Source organism: Hordeum vulgare, chromosome 2H (assembly GCF_904849725.1).
Source record: "Hordeum vulgare subsp. vulgare chromosome 2H, MorexV3_pseudomolecules_assembly, whole genome shotgun sequence".
Lineage (NCBI taxonomy): Eukaryota > Viridiplantae > Streptophyta > Magnoliopsida > Poales > Poaceae > Hordeum > Hordeum vulgare.
Window position 1 is genome coordinate 481,952,861 of NC_058519.1, and position 21,639 is coordinate 481,974,499.

Here is a 21,639-nt window from a genome sequence, read left to right on the forward strand (position 1 = left end):
GCATGAACTATAGATTGTAGCTATTCGAATGCTTGTGTTTGAAAATGAGGCGGACATGATATGGCTAAGGATGCGTCCGCGTGTTGGGTGCACGGCCACCGCATCTCAGAAATAGGACCGCTTGCATGAACTATGAGTTATGGCTATTCGAATGCTTGTGTTTGAAAATGAGACAAACATGATATGGCTAAGGATGCGTCCGTGCTGTCACATCCGGATACGATCAATCGTCTGCCCCAAACGAACAGAATCCGGATAAAACATACGTTGAAATGGAATCGCGGGTTGGAGCAGGCGGGACAGAAAAAGGCTCCGCGTTAAGGCAACCGAACGGCATCGGATGCGGCTGATGAAACCAATAAATCATCCGACTGTTTTTAAACATTTCTTAAAAGAAACGTTCCCTTGCCGACGGTGCCGGCGTACAGAGCAACGGAACACGGATCGGAGGACCTGGACGGCAGGCACACACACGTACTGGCCTCCTGGATCAACCGTGGAAAAAGGAAGTCTCGTGGCACCGTATAACAACCACCACCAACCACAGATGTCAGATCTCGGCCGCGTGCAAACGTGGAACCCTAGCTTGCACAATCCGTAGCGACGCTTTAATCAGCCGAAAATCCGTGCCGCCGCTGATCGCTCAAGTCAAATCCAGCATTAAGTACAGTCCCAAGCATACGGCGATCACGCATGAGAACTCGGAAGGAAAATAATGTGCGAAGGCTACAGTTTTGCTCCCGGGAACAAGTACGCCGGAACTACATTTCCGCCTGAACAGATACAAGCACGCCAAACAACAGTCCCCCCCGGTTCAACTCGAGAAATCGGGATTACATCTCTGACTCTGGAGGCAAAAGCGCGGATTAGCTACGCCTTTGGCGTCTTCCTGCTAGGCCGTAGTACGAGTAAATACAATCTACAGTTAGATCTTTCTAGTCGAGTAAGCTGTACAGGAGAGTAAGCATCCGGCAGGTTAACATCGGGGCAAGTGAACTATATTTTGCCTCCCCTTTTGCTTGTTAACACAGGCCAAGGACGGCTGTTCGAAGTGCCCTGCTCTGGTGTTGTAAGTCTTAGAATTCACATGCTTCGACTGTAGCAGCAATATACCGTGTGAATAAACAGCAGCCGACCAACATGAGATATGGCCGCAACACTCTCAGCTTGAAGAAAGCCTGCTATAGCACCTGCTTTGCCATCTGTAAACTACAAGCGGTGAGTAGGGGGGGGGGGGGGGGGGGGGGAGGTATGTACTGTACTTGCAAGCACTCAAAATCTACCAAGTATGAAATGAGGCCTTCTCTCTCAGATGTGCTCAAGTGCAAGACTCTATGGCAGGAAGTTCAGAAAATTAAGTAGAAATGAGATAATGTACCTTTTCTTGGCAAATCCTCGACAATGCTTCCACATGAAAATTTTGTAGCTCCTCAAGGACTTTAACCTCCAAGCCTCTGATATCTTCGCCCTGAAAAGGTTCAATACGTGCATCAGAAGATCAGACAAGTCATCTATGTATACTGTGTTATGTGGTTCAAGGCAAGTTCCTAGCAGAGAGAAATACTGTACACAAAATATACTCCCTCCGTTCCTAAATATAAGTCCTTTTAGAGATTCCACTAGGAGACCACATACGGATGAAAACGAATGAACCTACACTTTAAAATATGTCGATATACATCCGTATGTAGTTTCCTAATGAAACCTCTAAAAAGACTTATATTTAGAAACAGAGGGAGTAGATGACATGAATCCAGCTTTCAGAGAGGACACTTGTTACAACGGTAGAAATATAATAGGGTCACCTTCAATCTAGACATTGCGTTTTCCAACTCTTTGCAGCGCCTTCTTTCAAAATTGTATGCAGCTTTGGCTTCTTCCAAAGTACTGATGCCATCCCATTTCCAATTATCTGAAACTTCCATATCGCTTGGGATTCTACCAGTACCAGTCTTCGATGAATGAAAGCCGTTTTGCTTTGATTTAAATTCAAACAAATCATCCTGGGAGCTTTCTTTCTTTATCTTTGAAACAAGGGCCCACATGTTTTCCAGTTCATTTTCCAAATCATGTTCATGGCACTTTGCATCATCAATTATCTTCAAAAGCTCATTTTCCCTTCGGGCCTTTTGCGATAATGTGTCCTCTAAGGCAGCCTCTCGCTGACAACTAGCAACCAACTCTTTCTGCATCTCCTCTACTAAAATTCCATTATCTTGATCACGGCGTTTTGTCTCATTGCCCCTTGTGACTGATGCAGTAAGCTCTTTGGCTGCAGTAAAGTCGGCAACCAGCTTTGAATTTTCGTAAGAAAGCCTGGTGACTTCTTCTGCCAAATTTTTTAGTTCGACTGCTGCAGCAGCTGCCAATTCCTTGGCATAGTATGATTCTTCAGCCAGCTTTTGACTGTGAATTTCTAGCCCATCTTTCTCTTCCGCCAGCCTCAGCTTGTCTTGCTTCAAATTCTCAATTTCTGCAGCCTGCAGCGCTGGTTTTTAGGTTTGAAGTGACAGACTAACTGGACAGGGGAAAATTTAGGGGGATGTGATGCTTACCTGCATGAGCACTTGAGATTTTAATGGCGACTCCTTATTTTCTTCCACTGTTCTACAGGGAACGTTCTCATGACTTGATAATTCATCTGCCTGATCCCTAGGATAACTTCTTGACGTTGATGGTTCACTAAACTCCGTACCAGCCACATTACTCTCACTCTTAGAGGCCTTCAACAAATTACTGATTTGTCGCTTCAGCTGTGCAACTGTTTCTTGGAGTTCTGCATTTTCTGATACCTATTTGAACAAGAACATTAGACTGATATGTTGGAGATGAAATGTAACTATTCTCTCATCCTTTCTCACCTTTGTTTGTAGCTGATCTTGAAGAATTTTATTATCTGCAGACATGATCTACAGAGACCACACATCCGAAACAGTAATTAGTATAGGATAAATATCAACCAAAGAAACAAAGATTAGCTGACAAAGTGGTAGTGAACAAACCTCCAGTTCACATGTCATCTCACTCAATTGAGTGCTCAACCTTGAAAAGGTCTGAAAAAATCACATCACACAAAAAATTTCAATCATTGCATAGGACTCCAAAATACTATAGTATATTACTCATTGGCCAGATAAGTAACGCGATCAAGAAAGTTAAGGTAGACCTAATTAACGAAAAACAAAAGAAGAATGCTCAAATGAAAATTTGTCAAAATTTGCATGTCATTAGACAAATTCAAAATTTTCAGTTTAGCATCACTTGAGAACTATTACGGTATTACCTGGGTCATTTCAGTCCTAATAGCTGGGTCATCAGTACTTTCCAGTGATTGCATTATGCGCTGTTCTAACACGTGTATATGTGATTTCTTTTCACTGATTTCATTTTTCAACCTCTCGATTTGATCCTGCGGAAGAAGAGGAATGGGAATGCTCAGATAAGTATATTTTTTAAATAAAAAGCTGAACTAAAGAAGATATCACATAAATATGACCAGCTAGCTCAGAAAGCATTATAGATATATTTACCTGAATTTGTGAGTCATCAGGGCTGTTGGCTGCTTGCTCTAATAACCTTTTGAGTGAGCTTGTAGAAAATGCGACTTCCCCAGCCAGCATCTTGACCTGCTCTTGGAGAAGATCTATTTGATCCACAATAGTTGTTCCACTCTATAAATGTAATATGTCAGTTGACTTAGTTCTAGTCCAAACCAGTGAATATAGCAAAAGCACAATAAAACAAAAGACAATATGAGTCAATCTGCCATATTAGCTAAGCCATGGGATGTGTGCTACTTCTAGCCAGAAAAGGTAGCCAGGCAAGGAACATAGGCCAGAGACGACCCTCGCAGTTCAGAGCCAAAAGTACACTTTTTGTAACTAAAATCTGTTACAGCTGAGTCCACTTGTCAACAGCTTTAATCTGGAATCACATTACCCTAAATATGCAACAACGATCTCTGTGTGAAGGCTCTCCGCAAGTCACTGTTCTTCAGCAAGCAGCAATCCAGAACTAGAAGGTTTTGCTATTAATTAACATGGAAGGTTTCCAGCATATTTCACAGCATAGTTTGTGCCAACCAAGAGAAGGAAATGCATGGATTTGGAAGTGTGCATCATGGTAGAATGAGAGCAACAGGTAAAAATGTAAAAAGTTGAAAAACCGACTCACCGGCAGAGGGTGTCGTACTATGGGTGCGGCACTAAACAAATCACCAGCTTGAGTCCTCTCCAGAAAAGAATCACCGAGTGCTGAATCATCTGCTTTCCTAGTCACAGATTTCCTTCGACCATCCTTCAGGTCAAGCAATAGGTGTTTTTGTTGTGATGATCTGGAGAAGGAAGGCGAGCCGCTAGCAGTGCTATCACTATCGGCACTAGGTGATAATCCAGATAATTGCTCTGACTTCTGCATAAGTAACATATATTAATGGGTAATTCAGATAGCTTCTATTACTAACTCACATAGCTTATACAACTAAGCTGTTACAAAAACAAAATAACTCACAAAGCTATATGAAACATCAACGAAGATAGCTTAACAATTAGAGAGCATCCAAGAAATGGTGAGAGATAAGATCTGACTGTTCCATGTGTATATAAAAAAGAGGGGCACATAAGTGAAACTACACATCTTAAAAATCAGGTAGAAGATGGAGCTGATATTTATGATCTCAACCACCAAAACCAAGTACTTTGTTCAAGTGTATATGTGGATTGTCTAGCCCTTTGCATCAGTTCGTTCTTTTGATTGTGTTGGCTAGTGCATGAAGCTTAGCATGGTATCAGAGCCTAAGGTCTTGAGTTCAAGTCTTGGCTTTCAGGATTTTATCCAAAAAAATGTTCTTGCCCCCCTCTGTGTCCATGTATAGGCCTCTTGAGCCATACGCCTCAGTCTATTCACATGTAGACTTCTCGCACCACACATGAAAGGGGGTGTTGAAGTGTATATGTGGATTGCCTAGCCCTTTCCATCAGTTCGGACTTTTGGTTGTGTTGGCTGGTGCATGAAGCTTAACATACTTAAATACCACAATGTATGGCCTTTCACTTTTGTTTACTGTATAGAAGCCTGCAAGCAAGCAACTCCTAGCTGTACTGCATTCCTTCTTTATTTGACTGAAACTATTGTACTGCATTCCTATCATGCAAGAGATATTTAGAGAAAAAAAAGTAAATGCAAGTGGAGGAAAGCACATTTAGAATAAAATAAACTATAAGACTCCAGTTACACCACCTAATGTGTTCCTTCAATTATATCCTTTTTGAATGACCAGGAAAGCTAAATTGCCTACTGTATGCATGCAACACTTTACCAGGAGAGAACAAAAAATCGATGGTGGCAATACAAAATTAACATAAAAACTGAGAAACACAAACTACATAATCCATAGCACGAAAATCACCTTTAGTTTGAACCAACCAAGCATTCCACGTTTGCGATTCCTTCTATCAAATCTAGCAGGCTCGTCAGAATTGTTAGAATCAAGTTTTGCTTCAATCGAAAACTCGGAATCAAGGCTAACATCATCATCCTCTATGGAGTACTCCCGCTTACGATCAGGTAAATAAGCAAGCTGCAAAAAGAAACTGAATAAGAACAATAGGCATACCCCAATGCACGAAGCAGGGTAAATCATCAGGAGAAATAATGCATTTTTAACTACAAGAAACAGTGTTTTATTCTTAAAAAATACAGCCATAAATGCTGCTGAAATCGTAATGCAGAGCAATTTTTCATGTTCCATTCGATTTTTACTTCAGCATTTCATCTACATATAGCTACTTGGTCATTCAGCTAGATATACTGTCCAAAAGAGTATGTTTTGATTGCATACTGCCAGGATCCAATTCATTAAGCTCTCATACAAAACAGAATTAGTAGGGTGTGCCCACATCCGTAGAAATGAATACTCAGATGGTCATGGAACTTTCAGAAAGAACTCATTAATATAAAAGTATTGAAGAACCCTATCAACATATCAACAAGTAGGTTACATAAAAATTACAAAAGTTTCACATGAACAAAGGCACAGCCGAAAAGTCTATCCAGTGATATAAAAGTGTAAAGTAGAAGCTGCAAACAAAGTAAGAATTTTGTATGATAGGTAAAATTTTCAAGATGAACAACTCCATTTATCCTTTCTTAATAAAATTAATCCAGAAAGGTAAAACATCATCCATCTGTAGGAGAACTCTAGAGCACTCATAATTTTATATCATGCCAATACTTGCATCATCACAAAGTAACTTCACAAGATACACATTAGTGCGAACTGTGTAGCAATTTAACTGCAATGTCGAGGAAAGTGAGGTAACATCCTAGAAAAAATGGAAGCTTCAACATCCTCCTCCTTAACTCGATCCACAAAAACAACAAAATAGAGGAAGTACCTACCCTGCTCTTTCACACTTGCACTATCAACTAAAATATACTTGCACTATTACTCTCAGTTTATGTCTCAACTTTTGTCATAAGGCTCTTTACAAATTTTATGTTAAGTTAGATTAATAGACAAAGATGTTGCAACCAAACAAAGAAGGAAGAGAGCTTGAGCTTAAAAACCTCGTCTTCCCCAAATGAATGGCGTCGGCGGAGGCTAGCATGTCCTGAAACTTTTGAGGATATTGAACTTTTGGTTGATACCAGTATCAGTTTTGTTAACCTCTGAATTCTACCCATCAATGCTGCTTTTGCTTCCTCTTCCTGTTCTAACCTTGACTGGAGTTTGACTTGGCCAGCCTCAAGCTATCACACAAAGAGAATATCAGTAACAGATTAATCATCACGGATAAAAATATGGCCCAACAAGTAATTCATGTTCGGAAGGAATAGGTTGGGTTTAATCTACAGTTATGCCATCTGGAAGAAAAGTATCTCAATATGCATGGAGTACAGGCACACTTAGTGGGAGAAAAGTAAGGGGCGGAGTCAGGCTGACATTGAGCCCCGGGCCTGCTTCATAGCTATAACATTCAACAGTGTAAAACAGTGTAAAAATGCTACAGGTAATGAAGGAAAAAATCATCATGCCCCGGGCCCAGGCCCCCCGGGCCTGGGTCCTGTCTCCGCCACTGGAAAAGTTAGTCTTCATTCAGTGATGATTTTGTTCATATTAAGAAGAGAAACAGAACAAATGACAATAGTTATGTGCCTTATTAGGTGCTGAAAAACATGTTAAAAAAATACCTGAAGTTTTAGATTAACAAGATCCTCCTGATCCGTGGGAAGAATGTACCCATTTCCCATCATTCCACGTCTCAGTTGTTGCAGCTCTTCTTTCAAGCATGTTATCTCCTTTTGATACTTCTTTATCAAGGACTTCTCGTCAATTATCTGGAAAGAAAATTTATCATCGGTAACAAGCATCTTCCTTACAATATGGATTCAAGACTGATTGATTGTTACCTTATTTTGAGAAGCTTTCAACTCGACATGCTTGCTCCTGTGGGCAAATTTTAATGTATTATGTGTTTCTTCGGTGTTGCTGGAAGCGGGGGTAACTGTGCAAATAAGCTGTGACAAAGATAAGGGTGAGAATATATACATGGAAAGGTTCCCAAAGCCAAGGTGAAAAATAAGTAAATAAATAATGGATCTTTGTAAGATAGAAAGAAGTGTACTGTACAAAGAAACACTCACAGAAATGCGCCCATGCCCACTCAGAGAGTACTGAAGTAAGCGTGTGAGCTTTGAATCTCTATAGGGAATATGGGTGGCCTTACCATCTGTAAGTTTAGCAATAACCTGCGAGAAAATTTCATCGACAATTTACCATGCGAAGAACTAAATAAACATACAAAAATGTGATCATTTCCCTAGTATCCCTTCATCCTAGTAATTTATATTTGGGTTAAGCATCATGAGGATCCAGGTTAGCATCAGCTATGGAGAAATGCATGTAAAAGTTGTCTTATTAGTGCTACGAGCAACTACCACAAGTTAAACGTAGCAGATTTGGCACACCATGAGAAGAACTAAATAAACGAATAAAATGTGATCATTTCCCTAGTACCCCTTCTGACTAGTCATTTGTAATTGAGGTTAAGCGTCATGTGATCCAGGTTGTAGCAATCAGCTATGGAGACATGCATGCAAAAATTGTCTTAACAGTGCTACGAGCAACTACAGCAAGTTAATCCTAGCATATATGGGACAACTCGATGAAATGGGTTACAGAGTTAATATTGTATATATTTGTCAATAATATCACGAAGAAAGAGAAATCAGCAGCAGCGCAGGTTGCAGGATACTTACAGTTCCAAGAGTGAGCAGGCTTTTGTTTATGTATGAACCTTCTTTACGACGTAATCCAGTTGTTTCAGTCTTGGAACTCTCAGAACCAGCAAGATCGATTAAGTTCTGACAAAATTATAAGGATTAAAACAATAAGAGCATGTAGAAACCATAAATTCTACCAAGATGCTACATAAATACTCCCTCATTTCCAGAATATAAGGTGCATCAGTTTTCATGCAAGTCAAACTTATGTATGTTTGACCAATACTATAAAATAAAATATCAACATCTACAACAATAAATAAATAAAATATGAAAATACTGACACAAATTTGGTACTGCATATATTGATATATATTTTTCTAACAACTTGGTCAAACATGCACATGTTTGACTTTTGGAAAACTAAGACGCCTTATATTTTGGAACAGAGGGAGTATAGACAATCAGTAAGGTGCTTGAAATGGTATGAAACTATAAGCATGCTTGAGGAGAGGAATTACCAATTGGCACAATCTGACTTCTTCCTCTTCAGTTTCACCAGAGGGGCTGCTCTCAATGGTCTGCAGGTGTGTAACAGTGTAAGTTTAACAATTCTACCTGAGCTGAAACTATATTAACTGGCTACATCAAGAAACAGCAGAGTTTAAGCTTCAGCGAACATGGAACAATTGACATAATTTTGCAGGCTCAGCAAGCACTAACTGGCTGGCCGTACACTGGATGCAAATGCCGTCAGAGTGTCGACCAAAAGATGTCGCAGGTGAGAGAGAGAGAGAGAGAGAGAGAGAGAGAAAGAGAGGTCGGAGGGATGAGTGAATACCAATGTGAAGATAGTATGGCTCCGGCTACTGACAAGATTGAAGTTGTTGGATCCAACATGTCTATGCTCTGCCAGACGCAATGGCATCAGTAATCAGTGCAAGGTTAATGTAATTCTTTTTTTCAAAAAGGTTAATGTAATTCAATTTCAAGGTGTAAATAACAATAATGAATTGCCAAAGCATCACATGCACCCACATACATTGCAGAAGGTCAAAGACAGAGATACACACATAGTACACGGTTTCACCAGCAAAGCCACATATACTGTAGGTTTAAATTTTAGCACAAGAAATCACAAAGACAAACACGGAGATGAAGCAATTTTCATGGAACTGAGGAAATCTTTCTTGGATGTGATTGGTGATAGTCTGGGAAAACGAGTGGATGTTATCTAGATAAAATAACTACCTTCTCCAGATGCAATCAGAGAGAGTGCGTGTGCAGGTGATAAAACGACCTCTTCTTTAATCCCTTCCACATAGGTTCCCTAAATGAATAGAAAGAAAGAGGGTATAATTATTAGTGGCTAATAAGGAAAGATATAATCTAATATAGATCAACACTTATTTACAGGAGACTAGTCAGAGAGAAATGAGAAAAAGGAATAAAAAAGATCAACAAACAATGTGAAATAATAACTCATAAGTGATAAGTATGTAATAATTCATATTGAGAAATGAATAGAAGATTCCATCTAGTTTAGATTGTCGTGCCGTATAGTATTAACGGAAATTATCCAATGACCAGGTACCTGTGCGTCTTCTCGAATTCTGAGATTCTGTCCTGTTGGATCAAGTAAATCATTTATAACCTGCAAAGTGACAAAATCAAAAATGTGAACAACTACTAAACATATTAATGAGTGATTTCGGAAAAGGTTTACTCCAATTTACTATTTTGCCACCATTTTAAGCTTGTTTTCTAAGTAAGGCTTTCTGCATCAGGTTTGTCATAATCAGGAGTGCATGGCATGGGACTCCTGGTCTTATATCTTGTCATATACAGATAAGAAACAAACTGGTTCCTATGAGGTAGCAAATCTATGTATTTAAAACTGCAATGCATGGTGGATAATTCGTCTTTGTGTTGCAAATCAGCAGCAATCAAATGCATTGCTTGAAAGATATGTCACCTCATTGTAAATTTCGAGATATGACACTCGCAGAAGAAACTCTCGTCCAGGTGTCTGAGGTCAAGAAAATAAATAATTATGTCATGCGAGCCCGGTCTTTTTAAGAGTTTATAAACAAAAACATATAAATAAATTACATCTTGAATAATGCTGAACACATCCTTCACTGCCAATGGGATAATTCCAGGCGACTTTTGCTCTCCCTGCAATCAAGGTAATCCAAGTGCAGTCAAGATAATCAAGTGCAGTCAAGGTAATCCAAGTGTAACATGAAATAGAGTTCAGTATTGCTGCTGATAAAAACAAACTTCACATGTTTATGTGTGTGGGTCAAGTGAGCTGTGGTAGGCATTACTCATAGGAGAGAAAAGAGGACAATAGCTATATATGTTAAACCATAAAGCTATGTCTTCTGCTAAAGAAACATGTACCTAGAAGCACACCGCTAGACGTGTTGGAGAAATTAAGATAACAAATGCACACACATAACAATTAGAGGATGCACAAACTTACATGCATTGTATGAGTTTTCCCGCTACTAGTGACACCATACGCAAAAACAGTTCCTGAAAGAAACAGAGCAATGTTTTGGTAATTGAGCAAATCTCAGAAGGTAAAAGTACAACACTACATATAAGAAAAAGAAGGCAAGACTAGCAATGATCAATTATTGTAAGTGAGTATGTCCTAATTAAAAGTAGAGGAACAGTTGGCTTCTTCAGGGGAAAAGAGAGTAGAGGTACCACTGGAAATCCAAGATTCTGACAATTATGTAATATCGGTTGTAACAAAGAAGCATGCGAGACCTGAGACCAGATATGTCTGATCACAACAAAGTTGGCACTGCAAAGGTGGATATAAACATGGTATGGAGGTTCCCTCAAAGGCATTATGAAAAGTAATGCAGATTCATCCAGTATTCATCCCTGAGTCAGATATTTTTTATTGCATGTTGCCCAAATCTACCTTACTACCAAATATTTATCCTACTCCCTCCGTTCATTTTTATAAGACGTTTCAGACAGCTCAGAATGAACTGTTTTGGGCACTGTCTGAGATGTCTACAAGGTCTTATAAAAGTGAACAGAGGGAGTACAAAAGATATTAATAGGGGTATGACGGTGGGTCCCTGGACCACTAAATTTACATTTAGTATTGAACATAATTCACTCTAGAAATAATATGAGTTGAAATATACCATTGATTCCTTCCATGGCACCACTTACAACATGCTGAGCAGCAACATCATATACGCGGCGAGTTGTAGTAGCTGGACCAAAAACTTTATCTGCAAAATTGAACAAATGGAAACAAAGAAGATGTAGGTTTCAGCAAACTACACAGACCTGGCAGATGTCACAAATTGTAAAGTATGAAGTTATGATCACTGATATTAGCTTTGTTTTTACAGGTGTTTTTGGTTTATGTCATAGTATGCCCTACCAAAATTTCCCACCCATTGGCAATCCAAAATATTGGCTAGAGATTCATTGACCCTTGATTGGCAAGATTTGTGAAGAGAATGCGAGGAGAGTTGGTGAGATTTCATAGGCAACCAACCAAGTAAGAGCCAAAATATCATAGGCTGCCATAATTTTGGTAGGGCGTGTTTTGGCACTAACCAAGCATACCTTACGAGACGAGCCTTGCTCGGATGGCTAGCTCTGCAGTTGTGCAGGCAACCCAGCTGTTTCGGCCCTTGGGTCAAGAACTAGGCATCGCGCACTTTGTAGGTACTTTCACGCATGCACATTTACTACGATAAGGCCTACCTGCGGTCTGGAAGCTATGTGGCATCTGATAAATTTCCTGGTGCGGATAGCAGACCAGCATGTGGAGGCTATGTTTGCCGTGTACCTCTCAGAAAAATGTTAACTGTCCTTTTGGTGTAACAGCACCTCAGATTAACAATAGCACATTACTCATGTGTTTGCTACTTCACTAACAAGCACACATTCTCATTACACTCTTGAGCTTGCATGATATAAAGCAAGCTTGACAAAGGTGAGACGTCCTATAGAGCTGGAACTGACGACGGTCTATTACTAGAATATATCAACATTCTCACCACAGAACTGGCATATCTGTTACATTTACACCTCGATGCCCCAACAGAGCATTTAGTCATCAAACAATTGTACCCTCATTTCACAAAGAAACCCCCAAATATGGTAATCCCTTCTGTTTCATGTGAGGGCATTTCCTTGACATCACCAATTCCACAATCCACATTGTAATAATATGTAATATTAGCTGAAACGGGCTGAAAAACACTCACCAAAAGCATAGGCAATACTCGGGTTGTACTCATTACGCACCATGTTGTCACCATCAGCATACCAAGCCACCTCGTCCCCCTTGTTGATCTCTCTAGGACTACGGACCAACAAATACAAACAATTTTAAAACACATAAGCACAAAACCCAGAACCTCACGTCCTCAGTAGCAGAAAGATAACAAATCAGCAGCGCACCTGAGGGGGCGGAAGCGGACGGTGACCATGATGTTCTCTTTGGCATTGGACGTGTCCACCGCCGCAGCGGGCGGCGCCCTCCCGGCCGCTCGCGAGGAAACCGACGAGGGCGTGGTCGGCCGCGCGGAGGCGGTAGAGGAAGGCGTGGTGGGCCGCGCGGAGGTAGGGGTGGCGGGGCGCGCGAAGGCGGCGGAGGGGGTGGTGGGGCGGCCACCGGAGCAAGACGACGGGGTGGTGGGCCGCGCGGAGGAGGCCGGGGTGGACGCGCGGCCTCCCGACGAGGTCCTCGTCGGCGGAGGCGCCGCGGGCGCCGCCACCGCAGGCGAACGGCGGGATCGGAACGGGGAGATGCTGGCGCGCGTCGATCTCGACGACGACGACATTGCCGAGCTCAGGTTGGAGCGGGGGGGCAGGGTGGGGGCTTAGGGTTTTGGTGGGGAGCAGGCGAGCGCGAGCGCGAGCTCGTGGGGGTGGAGGGGGAGGCTCGTGGGCTTTGCTTTGGTGTGTCGTCGCCGTCTTCCTCAGGGGAGCTTTGCCAGCTTGGGTCGCCGTGGCCTCGTTTGTCGATTTGGTCGTGCCGCCTTTTTGGCACTTTGGTCTAAAGCTCCGAAGTTTTTCTGGGGGCTTTGGGGTTGGACCACCGGTGGTGTGCTTACCGGCGGCTATTATCTGGATCACACAGTCTAAAACTATTTTTCTCTTGTGGTCCTAAATGTTTTCAATAATAGCCAAACAGACTTTATTAATTTAAAATAACAGTTACATCGTTTTCACAATATCATTCAAAGGCTGCTTAGACCAATTATAAGTCGTAAAAAATCTAGCCAACCTAGCAAGCTTATGAGCGACCTTATTCACTTCCATTACAATGTTCAAAAGTAGTGTGCAAGAAGTCACCAACCATATAATAGTGAACCATCAAAAACAATTGTCACCGCTCCCGCATAACGTCTTCTTTTCTTCATGGTGTCAATGACATCTAAAATACCCGAGTTGATAACAAGGAGATTATAGCATGCCCTTTGCGCAAGGGATAATCTGAATCTAGGTGTCAATGCTTTAGCTGCCAGGACATCTGTGCACCCATGTATTATCATATTTCCCCAACAATAAAATTACCTTTTCTCACCTCTCAATATTGCATACCAATCGAACCCCTTAGAAGGTCTTGGTTGAACGATACAATAACGTTAAGCCTTACAAAACCCATGAAATTGATAAGAGCAACTTGGCATATTCAGCAAACGCCCTAGCTGCCTTCTTCTCTTTCCCTTCCCTTACATATGAACCTTGTTCGATAGCAGGGTTCGCCCCACCCCCACGGTCAATGAGAGGGGTTGAGCACGGGTTAGAAGAAGGGATTGGAATGTTGGATGTGAGGAAACACAGACAAGCTGACATAGAGGGGACGAATGCATTGTTGCCTGTAAGAGGATGGGGCGAGGAGGTCAAGAGAAGGACAGTGGAGAGATGTGGAGGGTGTGCGGATTCTGGCAAGAAAAATGACAAGCAAAGAAGAAAAGAATGGCCATACACGATCGAAATGGTGCAGTCCCACCTGTCAAAGCATATATTGTAGCACGTGTGAATACACTAATGAAGAACATGTACGAAATTCCGCATTTATGATCTCAAAAGAAAAGTGCCAAAACCTACAATTCACCATCCACAACCACAAACCCTTTTAGGTCGTGCGTTCTTGTATGTTGTCACGGGAATGGATAAAAGATTGTAGTGATTGTATCGCTCACATAGCATAAGGAACCTCAAGGCAAGCCATGCCTATTTCTCATTTTTTCCAGCGGTGCCAAAAGGGGTAAACAAAAACGGTCGGGTGATTTGGGCGGGAGGGAGCGGTAAGTGGGATTACAGACACCGGAGGGGAAGCGACCGGACGCGCGGACCTGCGGAGTGCGCACTCTCCTTGGGGTTTGTAGTTTTGGGCTTTGGCTTGGCCCGTTGTTCCGCTCGCCCCACAGAGCCTGCCGCTCACGGCACGTGGCGGGCACGTGAGGCCGATCCGAGTTAATGGCGCGCCCGTCGTCGCAGGCCGTCGCCACCACCACAGCGCATCCGCCCTTCTTAATTCATTCATTCACAGCACTGCTGGCCCGATGATGTCTTATTACCCAGCGCTGTTCCCTTGAATGGATGGTGGACGCCCACCCACCACCACCAACGGATCGGTCCAATCCATTCCAAGCCACCGGTAGGCACGCACGGATGGACCGGGTCCAGGGATACCGGCAGGCAGGCCCTCCATGGATCACTGCTCCAAAGATTCTGCCTGCCCGTGGAGACAAAGACGGAGGAGCTCGCCAAATGGAAATTACTCCTGGTTTACGCCCGGCCGGGAGGGGAGGCAGCTCCTCAGAGGCAGTAGGGTCCAGGGGGTTATGTATTGCAGTATTGCTATTGCAGTTGCAGATCTGATGTTTACTGCACCACCACCACCACCCCACCGTGCTCGATGAGCCACATGACTAATAGAAAAATGACAGCACGGCACAGGCAGGCAGGCAAAGCATCATGTGATGAATTTTCGAATGAAAGCAATTTGGCATCGGAGCAGGTTCACATGAACGAATGGCTCAGATTTGTTTGGCATGCATGCCTGTATTATTTTTTGCACCAATTTGACGAAGCTGGAAAGGAAAATCTCTATCTTGTACTGGATGATGATAAGCTGGGAAAATGCCTCGTCCTGTAGTACGGTGACACCAAGCTGGAGAGGAACAATGGTGATTAAGTTGTGCCGTCCCCTGGTCCTGCGAGGAATCACAACAAAGTGAGGAGGCCATTTTGGACAGTACTTCGTGAGCCCTTTGTTTTATCGATGGGATCAAGCGGGTGAAAGGGCCGTGCACATGAATCAACAAACTGGGGAGTGGGAAGGGGTATGATGCACCTTTTGGAAGTGTGTTTGGCTGCTTCAAGGGTTCTCTGGCTCGCGCGCGGCGCTAATGGTCCAATGAGAATCCCTGCAGGACAGCCACATGGATCAGTTTGAAACACAAGGACGATAAGGTTATCTGTTAATCTGTGTATAAACTGAGGGGCAGCCCACTCTTCGTAGACTGTGGACGAAATGCTGAGTTGCTGACACTGACCTCAGCAGGATCAAACTCTGCACCCACGCTGCTCAGTTTAGCATGAGCCTCGGCATAGTCTTTAAAGAATGCTTCTTCGTCTGCTGCATATTTCTCTGCATAGACCTGAAAGTGGTGTGGATTCTCATGCGGTAAGCTCAGGAATTGTTTCGTTCTCATAGGATGCCGAGAACATACAGTTTGAGCATCAGACTTACCTTGAATGCTGGGTCCTCAAATAATGCAGCATCTGTTGGCAAGACCAGAAGATCCTGATCTCTTTTCTCTTTTATCTCCTATATAGTATTGCTACCAGCTCAGATCTAATAAAATCAGATGAATTGTCCAGGCATGTAAAGTATTCAACGGGGCACTTACCTTGAAGTAACTGTTATCAAACTTCAGCCATTCAGCTGTCCATGATTGTCCACCAGGTGCACCAGGACCATTTTTCTGTCAAAGTCATTAAAACGATGCAAGAACATTACTCACACAGTGGACTTGTAAATCTGCATGGAGCGCTGCACACAGCATCAATGTTTTGAAGTGGGTAGTATAAACACTGTCTAGTCAATCTTTCTGCATATTTCAACTGACACCATCAGATGTGAACAAAGGATTGAAAATAAGCACAGCTAGTTTGCAAAGAGATCAGTACAAATATAAAGTACCTAAGCATTAATAAAGAACTAGATAGATACCCGTGTGTTGCAATGGGGGCAATTTTATTCTAGTGGTTCAACCTAGGAATATTTTGAGCGAGTTGAGATTGAACTATGTTTTGGAGAGGGAATCCATAGGCAAAGGTAAGGAAAGATATGATGTGATTGAGATTGTGTATGTACAACTATAAGTTGATTTTGTTGTTTGCTTGGGAGGGATTTCTTGCTATTGGCCATTTATTTGAATTTTATTGATTGCTTTGCAAGTTTTTTTTTCCGGAAACGAGGAGGTAGTGGTCAGTTTGAAAAAAAAATCAATGGGGGGTTATCGCGTGGTTTGGAAAATAACCAGTGGGTGGGGCATGTATCGGTGGGAGGTGTGGAAGCGATGGAAGCGAAACCAATAAACTCCCCTTTAATAGTAGAGATGTGGTCAAAATGAGACTGCAACGTGCAATGTAATCGTTAACATATATACACAGAAAAAAGTTAAGAACAGCATACAGTATATTTTGTTTCAGGTTTCCCCCAGCCACTCCGTTCAGGCCTAGACCTTCCAAGTGTATGTGCCCCAGACAAAGCAACGATTTCCTGCAAACACGGGGTAGATACAGCTCAATAACACCAGTTGAAACAACATGGGCAAACGGGTGACTCGGACCATTATTTACACACCTTGTCATCAAGGCCCATTCTGTAGAATACCACCCTCAAGTGGTCAGCAGGAGCACTCGGGCCAGCATCTGAGAAAACACAAAGAACACAGGTACCTTTTTTTATCTCCAAGTTATTAATAACAACCCCGTGCTTTTGATGTGCCAACAGAATTATCCAGTAAGATCATGGAGATAACAAATACACTTGGTTTATATATGAAGCAGTCATGAGCTGCTTCGTATATTTGGAACATATTTATAAACTCAAAATGAGAGAGAGAAGGGTACACAGAGCACGACGAACTAGAATGCACAGTGAACAAAATTTCTAACCAGGAAGCTTCCCCTCAGGTGGACACTGCTCAGGTCCTGTGACATCAACCCGTCCATATTTCATTGGAATCTTTGGGCCACCAGCTTCCTGGCACCAGATTGAGAAAAGACAGGAAATTAGGTTTGAATACAGTATCATATATTAATTCTAACGTATACAGATACATTGGGGGAAAGGTCAGACCTCAATTGCTGTAGCACTTGCCAACTGGAATAAATCCGCATAAGTGATACTTGGGTATTTGTCCTTGATCGGTTGCACAAGTTTTAGAGCATTTACCAAACCTTTAAGGATACCAATCAAGATTTTCAGTTATTAGCTGTTCACATAGGAGGAACAAAGAAATGTACTGGTGAAAATCCAGGTAACTGTACCGGCATTGGCTCCATGCTTCAATTCAACATCAAATCTTAAACTTCCATTAGCTCCACCTCGTTCTGGCCAATCCTTAACATTTTTGTCATATGTGCCAGAATCATGCCATCCCAGACGAACCTTGATGCAGTAAAACAAATAACAATTAATAATCTTGGAATGGATATAGAAACTTGATATGTATAGGAATGACAAAACCAAGGCAAAATGGCCATGTGCCTCTGCATTGCAATAAGTAGTTGCATCAAGTTCCACTTCTCCGATTTTCATTTTGAAAAGTTCTAGTGGGCAGTGCTTATTTGGATAGATAGCATCCCTATCTATGCGTTAAGCTTCTATGACTGCCAACTGGGAAGAAAATATCTAAGATAGTTACTGAAAAGGATAAACTTCATATGACCATACAAAGGTAAAATACAAGAAAATGTGGTATAGTCTGCATAAAGAGTACATTCCTGCTCTTCATTTGTGTAGTGTTGATGCATCATATGTCACTATGACATAACATTCATATCAGACAATTTCCTTTAAATTACTCTGCACGGTTTGATGGCTAAGTAACTTAAGTATTCTCATATCCATATTGGTTAAATCTCTTTACAACTCATTTTATTCATATTTAGGAAAAGAGAGGTCAGCCCCGACCCCTGCGTCGCCTCCCAGGCGACTCGGGGGAACCCTAACCAGCCGCGCCGCCACCCCCTCCCCCCGGCTCCATCTGTCGCGCCGCCGTCGGAGGAAACCGTCGAGCGAAGCCCGTGCGGCGGACGGCCGCAGCGGGGCTTCCCGTCTCGCGCGCGGTGTCGATCTCGACGGCGCAGGCTCCAGGTGGGGGAGGCTCGGCCTCCGGCGCTCCGGACGGTCCTCTGCTCCGTCCCGCGCTCTCTGCCGCCAGCCCCTGCAGCGCCTCCTTGGCTGGCGGCTTCTTCGACCGTTCGCCCGGTATGGCGGTGCCAGCGAGTCTCCCTTGCTCGGCGCGTCGGGGTGGGGTGGCAGCCCCCCCCCCCCCCTCCTGCTCCTGGTTGTGTGTATGGCGTGGCTTGGAGCCTGGCCGGCCGCGGCCGCGGCGTCGGCGTGCTGGTTGGGCGCCAGATTTGGTCCGCGCCCGATCTGGCCCGCTGGCTTGTGTTGGCGGCTAGGTAGGTGGCTCCGGCGTGGTGGTGGCGCCGCCGTTACGTTGGAGGTGTTTGGGCCAGCGGGTTTGCAGGTCGACGGCGTTGATGTTGGATTGCGTGGGGTGCGGAGTCTGGGCTGCTCCGGCCGAAAGCCTGATGGCGCGGCGTCCGTGGACGTCCCTTACCCTCTTGGGGGGTCGTCGTGGAGCTCTCCTCTCTCCCTTGCCTCGGATCTCATCTTTGGGTGAAGACCTTGGCCCTGCGGTGCAGGTTCGGACGACGGCGTCGATCCACGTCGCTTCCCCTCCTGAGGGCGTCGTCTTGAAGATGGTGATTCCCTGCGTGCTTTCCCAGGGCTGGACAAACACAACATCGTCATTGGCAGTTGTCATGTCTGCTCCTCCACTTCTCACCTCCCTGCCTCTCGGGTGAAAACCCTAACTCCGGTGGGCGGCAGCGGCGGCCTTGACGCCTTGACCTTCCTGAAGGCGTCGCCTTGAGAGTTGAGTGGTGGTGGGCACTGTGAGGGTCCTTCACGGTTGCTGGTGGTGGGCACTGCTTCGGGGGAAACCGTAAGATCTGGTCTTTCAGATTGGATGATGGCGGTACTGTGGTGTCGTTTTTCTCTTGGGAGCATCGTTTCTGGAGCAGTGCTGGATGACAGAGGCAGGAGGTGGAGCGGCTTCGTCTTACACAGAGCTTTGGTGGAGCTGTCAAGTCATGCCTGACCGATAGGTGCTACGCTGAGTCATGTCTGGTTGGCAGGTGCTACGCATGACAGTTCTTCCAGAATCTTCGCGTCTGGACGGGTGGTTTGATGTGGTGTGAGTTGTGGCTTCGGGTGGTTTGATGTATGTTTTTGTCAGACCTTTGTGGAATAATTAATAAAGATGGCTCCATGCATCGATTGATGCAGAGGGCGGGTGTTTAACCTCCTTTTCCAAAATAATAATAATTGTACCAGTATACTAGGGCTAAACTCATACAACACAAAAGGAAGCATATTAAGCTCCATAGTGAAGAAATGAAACTAGATGAACCAATGGACACTAAAGCCTGGCACAAATAACACAAGAAAATCATTTGACACAGGGTTTAATTCAGAAAAGTTGCTGCAGTTCGTCAGGGTAAACAATTGATAGTGCTAGTGGAGATCGATGTTACAACTGGCAAGCCTTTTTGAGAGGCAAACTGTGTAACAAAGCACTTTATGATGTTAGATCCGAGCCCTGCTCTAAGGATCGAATTCACCTTATTGTCGTAAACTCGTAATTGACGACGCTGATGCAAGCCATAAATAAATTTCCTAAAAGCGTGACATCGCCGTGTCGTTATAAGGCTCCGTAAAAAAATATAAGAGCGTTTAGATCACTATACTTTAGTGATCTAAACGCTCTTATATGTCTTTCAGAGGGAGTACCATACCAGGATCGGGTGGCAGTGGGTTGTCTTGAGCAGCTCCCTGATGTCCTCGCGCGCGGCCTTCAGCTGTGCCGCGTCCGACGCCGTCGCCATGCACCTCACCGATCGCCCCCTCCCCGTTGACCTGGCCTTCTGCGATCACACACATAACCAAACACAAGTCAGCAATAAGAACATTTGGGTTCAAACCCTGGGCCGCCCGAACCTAATCGGCACCGACCTGGGAGGGCCGAGAGGACGCGGTGCGGAGGCTGACGAGGCGAAGAGCCGGTGAGGACGAGGATGAGGAGGGGAAGAAGGCAGAGCTGGATGGCCCGGCGCGGCGGCCGGCCGGGGAGGGGCCGGACGGAGCGGCGGCGCGGAGGGTGGCGGCTGCGACGAGACGCTCGGCCATGCTGGTGGGTTGGTGAGAGTAAACCGTAGACCGTGGCCCTTTGGAGTGAGGGAGGAGCTGGTGCTGGTTGACTGCTTTGAGAGGGAGGGCCAGCTCACCACGGCTCCTGGGTTTTGAGGGGGTTTTCCCTGGCTCTTGCGGTTGGTGTCGCGGGCTCGGGGTCGGGGAAGAAGTTGGTTGGTCAGAGTGGAGGGGTCTCATTGATCTACAACACTAGAACAGTTATTAATTTTCACAGAATTTTCAGTAACTAGCCCCGAATCGGAGGGAAAACTAGCTAGGTTCTACTTCCTCCTTTCCTAAATACTACTTCTTCGTTGTTAAATATAAAACTTTTTAAAGATTTCACCAGAAGACTACATACAGAACAAAATAAATGAATCTATAAATGTGCCTATATATATATATCCGTATGCACTCCCTTAATAAAACCTTTAAAAGAACTTATATTTAAGAAGTGAGGAAGTATAAGACTTTTTAAAGATTCTATTAAAGACTACATACTCCCTCCGTTCCTAAATATAAGGCATTTTAGAGATTGTACTATAAACTACATACGGATGTACATAGACATATTTTAAAGTACAGATTCACTCATTTTGCTCCGTATGTAGTCTCCTAGTGAAATCCCTAAAAGGTCTTATATTTTGAAACGGAGGGAGTACAAAATAAAATAGATAATCTACACACTAAAGTATGTCTATCTATATTCGTATGTAATTCAATAATGAAACCTTTAAAAAAAATTAGGAACGAATGTATTTGCAAGGAAATAAAAGTGAGCCAACTGCTTAGCCGCAGCTAGGGTTTACACCCGATTACAATACGGTGCCCTACGCAGCTCGAATTCAGGGCTTTATTACAGTCCGAAACGGTAAAAGAATATAAAGGAACCCAGCTGGTTCTGTCTAGCTCCCGCG

At 43.7% G+C, this 21,639-nt stretch overlaps 2 protein-coding genes across 3 annotated transcripts; both read right to left on the bottom strand.

Annotated features, from left to right (window-relative positions):
• Positions 1-679: 679 nt before the first annotated feature.
• On the bottom strand, positions 680-13,232 carry LOC123426764 (kinesin-like protein KIN-7E, chloroplastic). The gene is made up of 25 exons (XM_045110644.1): positions 12,673-13,232; positions 12,477-12,574; positions 11,397-11,486; positions 10,712-10,764; positions 10,336-10,401; positions 10,199-10,252; positions 9,818-9,877; positions 9,475-9,553; positions 9,065-9,132; positions 8,745-8,804; positions 8,260-8,364; positions 7,645-7,749; positions 7,411-7,518; positions 7,192-7,338; positions 6,568-6,750; positions 5,408-5,578; positions 4,174-4,410; positions 3,531-3,671; positions 3,284-3,409; positions 3,003-3,053; positions 2,862-2,909; positions 2,556-2,792; positions 1,806-2,480; positions 1,379-1,468; positions 680-1,202 (listed from the first exon to the last, which is right to left on the bottom strand). Exons 1-25 carry the CDS (start codon positions 13,053-13,055, stop codon positions 1,182-1,184), a joined length of 3,456 nt encoding a protein of 1,151 aa, XP_044966579.1. The 5' UTR covers positions 13,056-13,232; the 3' UTR covers positions 680-1,181.
• Positions 13,233-15,186: 1,954 nt separating this feature from the next.
• LOC123426765 (probable L-ascorbate peroxidase 7, chloroplastic) lies at positions 15,187-20,871 on the bottom strand. 2 transcript variants are annotated; one of them, XM_045110646.1, is made up of 12 exons: positions 20,546-20,871; positions 20,329-20,457; positions 17,788-17,908; positions 17,597-17,697; positions 17,413-17,500; positions 17,099-17,166; positions 16,928-17,014; positions 16,140-16,214; positions 15,980-16,057; positions 15,783-15,887; positions 15,581-15,653; positions 15,187-15,434 (listed from the first exon to the last, which is right to left on the bottom strand). In XM_045110646.1, the coding sequence occupies exons 1-11, from the start codon at positions 20,717-20,719 to the stop codon at positions 15,633-15,635; spliced, it is 1,047 nt and encodes a 348-aa protein (XP_044966581.1). In that variant the 5' UTR covers positions 20,720-20,871; the 3' UTR covers positions 15,187-15,434; positions 15,581-15,632. The 2 variants fall into 2 exon arrangements, with proteins under 2 accessions (XP_044966581.1, XP_044966580.1); XM_045110645.1 differs by having other exon boundaries at positions 15,187-15,440.
• Between the last annotated feature and the right edge of the window lie 768 nt (positions 20,872-21,639).

Coding starts and splice junctions, on each gene's coding strand:
- LOC123426764 (XM_045110644.1), bottom strand. CDS start 13,055: ATGTCGTCGTCGTCGAGATCGACGCGCGCCAGCATCTCCCCGTTCCGA. Junction 7,339..7,410: donor TGAAAGCTTCTCAAAATAAG/GTAACAATCAAT, acceptor TTTTCTTTCCAG/ATAATTGACGAGAAGTCCTT. Junction 2,481..2,555: donor AATCTCAAGTGCTCATGCAG/GTAAGCATCACA, acceptor CCAGCGCTGCAG/GCTGCAGAAATTGAGAATTT.
- LOC123426765 (XM_045110646.1), bottom strand. CDS start 20,719: ATGGCCGAGCGTCTCGTCGCAGCCGCCACCCTCCGCGCCGCCGCTCCG. Junction 20,458..20,545: donor CGTCCTCTCGGCCCTCCCAG/GTCGGTGCCGAT, acceptor GTGTGATCGCAG/AAGGCCAGGTCAACGGGGAG. Junction 15,888..15,979: donor TTGAGGACCCAGCATTCAAG/GTAAGTCTGATG, acceptor CACCACTTTCAG/GTCTATGCAGAGAAATATGC.